At 16.8% G+C, this 7,476-nt stretch overlaps 2 protein-coding genes across 2 annotated transcripts; both read left to right on the plus strand.

The window, feature by feature from the left end:
- Positions 1 to 2,158: 2,158 nt before the first annotated feature.
- PGAL8A_00297100 (conserved Plasmodium protein, unknown function) lies at positions 2,159 to 3,857 on the plus strand (the record flags this gene model as incomplete). The annotated part of the gene is made up of 4 exons (XM_028671967.1): positions 2,159 to 3,101; positions 3,211 to 3,352; positions 3,437 to 3,527; positions 3,624 to 3,857. The coding sequence occupies 4 exons, from the start codon at positions 2,159 to 2,161 to the stop codon at positions 3,855 to 3,857; spliced, it is 1,410 nt and encodes a 469-aa protein (XP_028528567.1).
- Positions 3,858 to 4,575: 718 nt separating this feature from the next.
- Positions 4,576 to 7,329, plus strand: PGAL8A_00297200 (conserved Plasmodium protein, unknown function; the record flags this gene model as incomplete). The annotated part of the gene is made up of 1 exon (XM_028671968.1): positions 4,576 to 7,329. The coding sequence occupies one exon, from the start codon at positions 4,576 to 4,578 to the stop codon at positions 7,327 to 7,329; it is 2,754 nt and encodes a 917-aa protein (XP_028528568.1).
- Positions 7,330 to 7,476: the final 147 nt, after the last annotated feature.

The raw sequence follows: 7,476 nt of genomic DNA on the forward strand, positions 1-7,476 counted from the left end.
TTATATGATGTACACTTTTTTATAATTTTACATTTTTTATTTATTTTATATTTATTGCAATCTATATAAATGAAATGTATCATATTCATGTATAAATATAAAAAAAACTATATACGTAATATTAGAATACATATATTTTTTATATTTATTTGGTTTTAATAAAAGCCAAACATTATAAAAATAGTATTAATGTATTTTTTTTTTTTTTTTTTTTATTTTGAAAAAACTAATTTGTTCTTAAATAAAAAATATCATAATTAATAAATGTTTTATTATTAGAAGACAAGAGAGATATTTTATCTTTTATAATGTTAGACAATTTATTATTTTTTCTTTTTTTTTTTAACAAAATGTTACAATATTAAGTTAATAAAAAAAAAATATTATACATTCTTTTATAAGACATAATTATATAAAACTTATAACTAAACTTATATACACATGTATATAAATATATATATATATATATATATATATATATATATAATAAATATAAAAAAATGACAAATAATTTTGCGAGCGCTAAATTAAGAGTATTATATATGCGTAAGTGAAACAACAAAAAATAAATAAAATAAGTATAAAAAAAAACATATAGATATATATATATATATATATTTGTATATGTTAAAATTATCATGAAATATTAAAATAATAATAATATTTAACAAAAATTCATATAAAATAAATAAAATAAAACAAAATACCTATATTATCAATGTTCATGCATGATAAATTTATAATTTCTTAAACTAAAATATATATATAAAATAACGGTGAATCTTAAATATAAAAGGAATTAAGAATTGGTACTTCTTGTTAAGCATTCAATTTTTATTTTATTTTAATTTATATTTTTTTACTTTATTATTATTTTAGTTTCTATTTTATCAATTATAATTTTTTTTTATAAATCTTTATATGTGTGTGTTCTTAACATTTCATAATAAAAAAAAAAAGTAATACGTATATAAACTCAGGTTTATTCTTATGGAAATTAAATTACACATTCATATGCTTAAAATTTTTTACTATCATTTATTTTAATTTATTTTTCAGAAATTCACAAATTTTTTATTTTATTAATTTTTTATTTTTAAAATGTATAATCTATGTATGAATGTTAAGGTGAATACTTTCAAAAAAATATATTTATATTCTGCATGATTGTTTAAAAATAAAAAAATGTGCACCTTAAATTTCAGGGGAGTTATATCTCTTTAGTGCATAAAAGCCTAAATTTATATTTTAAAAATATATTTTTTTTCCTTTTTTATTTTTTTTCTATTATCTTTTTTTTTATAATATATATATATATATATAAAACTTCCTTAAATTCTTTTGATACATAGGATAATGTGTATTACATTTTTTAAAAAAAAATTTAGTAAACTCATTGAGTTCATGAAAATAATATATGCCTTAGTTTTGTGCTACGAATTTTATGCATAAAATTTTTGTACATGCGTTCTACCTTTAAAATTACTTAAAAACTTTTATATAGAAAAAGAAAATTTTTTTAAATTAAACTATAAAATTTAAAATGTAATTTAAAGTATATACTAAAATTATGCACAGTAAATAAAATGCAAATGTGTTCGTTCATGTTTTTTTCTTAGCTTAAAAGGATGTTAAATTTTTTTTTTTTTTTTTTTTTGTATTATAAGGGAAAAAAAAATATAATTGATAGCAATCTGAAATGCAACATTTTAATTTTCATTTTTTGAATTTTCCTTTTTTAGAAATCATAAAAAAAAGAAAAAATACAAAATATAAGAAATAACAGAATTTTATTAATTTTTAATTGTAAATGAATTACAAATAAAATAAAAAAATATTTTATTTAATTGAAACATCTTAAATTTTTTTTCCATTGTTCATGTTTATTTTATGTGTAATTTTAAATTAAACGCGTTAATCTTTTTTATAAAATATAATAAGATATCAAAGAAAATTTATCGTTGACTTAAAAAAAATTGCTAAATATATTATCGTCATTTGCGATAAAAAAAAAAAAAAAAAAAAAAAAAAAAAAAAAAAAAAAAAAAATATAATAAAATAAAATATAAAATAAAATAAAATGAATACAGAAACATGAGAATTGAGGTTTTTTTTTTTTTTTTTTAATGTAATAATTTCAATTAATAAAAAAAAAAAAATGAAAAAAAATAACAAAGTAAATTCAAAAAAAAATAATGTAAATGAAGATATTACATATGAAGATGATGCTTTTACGAAAGAAAACAATTTTAATGACATTATAAATTTTGAGAAACAAAATCAAAATAGCGATCAAACTTCACTTATGAAAACACAAATGAATGAAAAATATATAAAAAAAAAATCACAAATAAAAGATAAAAATCAAAGCTTAAAAGACAATAAAATAGAAATGAAAGAAGAAAAGGAAGAAAAAGAAGAAGAAAAAAAAGAAGAAAAAGAAGAAGAAAAAGAAGAAAAGGAAGAAAAGGAAGAAAAAGAAGAAGGAAAAGAAGAAGAAAAGGAAGAAAAGGAAGAAAAGGAAGAAAAGGAAGAAAAGGAAGAAAAAGAAGAAAAGGAAGAAAAAGAAGAAAAGGAAGAAAAGGAAGAAAAGGAAGAAAAGGAAGAAAAGGAAGAAAAGGAAGAAAAGGAAGAAAAAGAAGAAGGAAAAGAAGAAAAAGAAGAAAAAGAAGAAGGAAAAGAAGAAGGAAAAGAAGAAGAAAAAGAAGAAGGAAAAGAAGAAAGAAAAGAAGAAAAAAAAGAAAAAGAAAAAGAAAAAGATGAAGAAAAAGAAAAAGAAAAAGAAAGTGTTTATATTAAAAGAATAATAAATGTTGAAATAACATCAGAAATAAGAAACTTTATAGAAATATTTATAGAAAATAAGGAAGAAATTATAAATTGGTGTATTAAACACAATTTTTTATATTCAAATAAAATTAACGAAAAAACCTCTAACATAATTTTTAATGATTCAAAAAATATAGATAAATTTTTAAAAGAGAAGAGTATAAATATTGATGTTTTAAGTGTTCTTATATATTTCTATAACTTGTATTGTACTCATAACAACAAAGAAAAAATTAATTTTCATGATATGATGTATAATTCTTGTATAATCTGTATTAATTAAAAAAAAAAAAAAAAAAAAAAAAAGAAAAAATATAATGAAAAACAAGATTTACTCTATATAAATACATATTCATAATATATATTTTTTATTTATTATAGATAGAGGTATATATGAAAATATAGACAAAAATAGTAGATCTTTTAAAAATTTACTAAAAGAAGAAAGAGAATATAAAAAAATTATGAAAAAAGAAAATAACAAGATAAATGATTTTTTCTTTAATTACAAAAAAACATTTCCGTAATATTTTCTTAGAAATAATACACCTTTTATTTTTTGTTCTGTAATTATTTATTTTTTTTTTTTTTTTTTTTTATATATCAGGTATGGTATAAATTTAATAATGGGATTATTTTTAACTTTTTTGAGTGGCTATTACGGTTGTCTTTTATTGGGATATACGAAATTTACAACAGTAATAATATATATACTATATATACTATATAAAATTTTCTTTGCTTTCATATTATTTTATATTATTTTACTTTTTTTTTTTTTTTTTATCTATTAGAGATTAATATGTGGTATATTATTTTCCTATATTACTTTAATTGTCGAAGTTATAATTTTTATAATCATAAATGAAAAAATAGAAAATCTAGATAAGAATAAGAAATGCATGGATAGCAATAATGGTTTATATGAAAAGGTTTTTCTTAATCAAGAACCTTATGATATAAAGAAAACAGAAGAAATTAAAGAAATAAATAAACATTCAACACTAAAAAAAAGGAGGAAAACATAACCATTGTTATTTTTAAAAATATGTTGATAAAATTGGAATTTTTTTAATTATAAATATCCTTTTAAACAATTATTTTTCCCGTTAGTTTACTCATGTTTTTTTTATTTATTTCCATGTTTAATTAACTTTCTTCAACATTTCATCTTTTTTTTTTTTTTTTTTTTTTTTTTTTTTTTTTTTTTTTGTCATATATTTTTGTATTTTTTTTTTGTTTTTTATATTATTTATTTTATTTTTTTTATCGTTTATTTTAAATTATACTAAAATTTTTCGTGTATATATTATTTTTAAGTTTTATGAAGATTTATTATTTCTCTTTATCAAATGTGCATATGCTTTATCTTTTTTTTTTTTTTTTAAATTAAAATAATAATAAAAAATTTATATTTATAAATTTTTTATTTTTTTAAAATCATAGTGAAGATATATATATTTTTTTAGAAAAAAATAAGCATACTTTTTCTTAATTTTATTGTATCAATGAAAGTATTTTTTTTTTTTTTTTATATTCTCAATAAAATATTATATATTATTTTACTATTTTCTATTATCCTTTTAATAATATAAATATTTTTTAAAAAAAAAAAAAAAATGGATAATTTAAATTTATTGTGTATATGTTATTTTTTTATGTATATAAAGAATATTGTATAAAAAAAAATTTTTTTATAGTGCTTTATAGATTAAAATTTTTTTTTTAAAAAAAACGATAAATAACATGAATAATTTATATTCAAAATTATCAGAAAACATGAAAAGCGATATTAAGAATGATATAATAAAAAAATTGCCTTTTAAATTTACTAATATTAATTTAATTAATTCCGAAAACGAGGAAAAAAAAAGTGAAATAGAAAATTATTATAATGAAGAACTAGACGAAAATAAATTAAATGGATATAAAACTTCAAAAACAAAATTGAAATATATAAAGAAAAAAAGTGATGATAAAAAGTTGAAAATTTTTAAGGAAGAATTAAAATTTCATTACAATGAAGAAGTAGACAATTGTGAACACAGCTTAAATTATGAAAATAGTGATAATTTTAAAAATAATTCAAAGAAGGAAAATTTAGAAAATTATTTTAAATTCAATGGAAATGCTATATCAAATATAAAAAAAAAAAAAGATAAACCAAATGAAAAAAAGAAAGAAATTGTCAATAATGAGAAACATGAACAAGAAATTACAGAAGATAATAATTATGAATACTTAAAATATTATTTAAACTCTGAAAAAATAATTGAAAATATTGCATTAAATAAAGATATACAAAAAAAAAATAAATTAAAATATAAAATAAATAATTTGTTAAACCTTGAAAATTTAAATTGTTCTTCTTCCTCTAATTTATCAAGTAAGTATGATATAAATTTTCAAAATGATAATGAAAGTAAGAAAAAAAATTATGATGATTCTTTATTTTCATCTTTTAATTTAGAAAATAATTCATTTTATAAAAAAGCATATAAAAAAGAAGAAAAAAATGAAGAAAAAGAAAAAAAAAAAAAATTTATTTTTCTAGAAAATCATGATGATTTAAGCCAATGTAATGATCTAATTTTTTCAAAAGAAGATAAAGAAGGAATAAATTTTTCATTTATTTCAAATAAACATAAAGAAGTAAACGATGATAATTCCTATAATAAAGATATAAAAAATATCAATGATTTTGATTTTCACAAAAAACTCTTGAGTTCATATAACGATAATCAAACTTCAATAGATCAAAGTAATAATTTAAGTAATTCAGAAGAAAAACAATGGAATCTATTTGATTCATTTAAAGATATTTATAAAAATCACAATAAAAAAATGAAACTTATAGATTATAACAAAATACTAAATAAAAGTTTATACAAAAACGTTTATAATGTTGACAATATAAATAATAAAAAAAAAAAAAAGAAAAAAAAGATAAATATAGAAAAAGATTTATATGATAAAAAAACATCTGAAAATGTCAAAGAAATTATTAGAAATATAAAAAAGCGTCTAGGATTTTTTTCAAAAGAAGAAAATGAAAAAGGAACAGAAAATAATAACATAATGTTTAAATTAACTAGTAGAAATATAAACAACGAAAATAACAATAAAAAAGACTCATTCAGTTTTCACAATAGTACAAATTCCCCAAATGAACAATCATCAAATATAGAAAATAACTTCTCATTTTCAAAAAATATTTTTAATGATTCGGATAATAATAAAGAAACAAATTTAAAAAAAATAAATTCTTTTTCTTTCAATCGTTCTATGAATAGTAACTTACTAAATTATCATAGTTTTGTTTCGGATGATTTTATTTTGGCTAATGATAAAAATGTTAATTTTTCTAATTCTAATTTTAATGAAAAAAAAGAAGATACATTTTCAGATAAATATAAAATTAATAGTGATGATGATGATTTATTTTCGCTTTCTACATCATCAACAAAGTTTAAAAGAATGTTTCATCAAGCGTTAATAACAGAAAACGAAGAAAGAGACAATAAAATTAAAGAAAATGAAGAAAAATATGGAAAAGAAATAGAAGAAAAGGAAAAGGAAGAAAAAGAAAAAGAAGAAAAAGAAAAAGAAAAAGAAGAAATAGAAGAAAAAAAAAAAGAAAAAGAAGAAATAGAAATAGAAGAAAAAGAAGAAAAAGAAATAGAAGAAAAAGAAGAAAAAGAAATAGAAGAAAAAGAAATAGAAGAAAAAGAAATAGAAGAAAAAGAAATAGAAGAAAAAGAAGAAAAAGAAATAGAAGAAAAAGAAATAGAAGAAAAAGAAGAAAAAGAAATAGAAGAAAAAGAAGAAAAAGAAATAGAAGAAAAAGAAGACGAAAAAAATGAAAAAGATGAGGAAAAAGAAAAAGACGAAAAAGAAGAAAAAGAAAAAAATAAAGATAAAAATAAATATGAAAATGATGAAAATAAAAGTAGAATGATTCATATAATTGAAGAAGTAAATGAACAAATTTATTCTAATGATTATAACGACAAAAATCAAAATAAAATGGCTACTTCTAATATTATATACAACAATGAAAAAGCAAATATAGAAAGAAATATTATGCATAAAAATGAAATTTTTAAAATAGAAGATATAAAAGAAAAATTAGAAGATTGCACTTCTTTATTAGAGGAAGACAAAAAAAAAAAAATAAATTCAGTAGAAATTAAAGATAAAAAAAAAAATGTAATATGTGTATGTGATACTTTAGAAAAATATAAAATGAAAAATTTAATTAGTAAAACAAAAAGTAAGAAAGATACCAGCACTTCTGATTATTCAGAGTATGATGAATATTTGTCAGACTTAAATGAATTTATTTGTAATAATAATATACAAATAGATAATAATTCAATTTTATGTGATGAAAATATAAATGTAGAAAACTTTTCTCATAAAATAGATAATTTTATGCAGTATATATTTGAAAATCAAATAAAGCATCTAAATAATTTAATAACTAATATTTTTTCATGAATTTTATTGGATTATTTTATATTTTTTTATTTGTATTAAAGTTTTTTTTTTTTTAAGTATTATATTTTTTTTTTTTTAAATATCGTAAATCATATATTTCTTTTTTTTTTTTTTTTTTTTTTTTTTTTTCTTTTTTTTTTAAATTTT

The sequence above is a fragment of the Plasmodium gallinaceum genome (genome assembly GCF_900005855.1).
Source record: "Plasmodium gallinaceum strain 8A genome assembly, contig: PGAL8A_v1_87, whole genome shotgun sequence".
In the NCBI taxonomy this organism is placed as follows: domain Eukaryota; phylum Apicomplexa; class Aconoidasida; order Haemosporida; family Plasmodiidae; genus Plasmodium; species Plasmodium gallinaceum.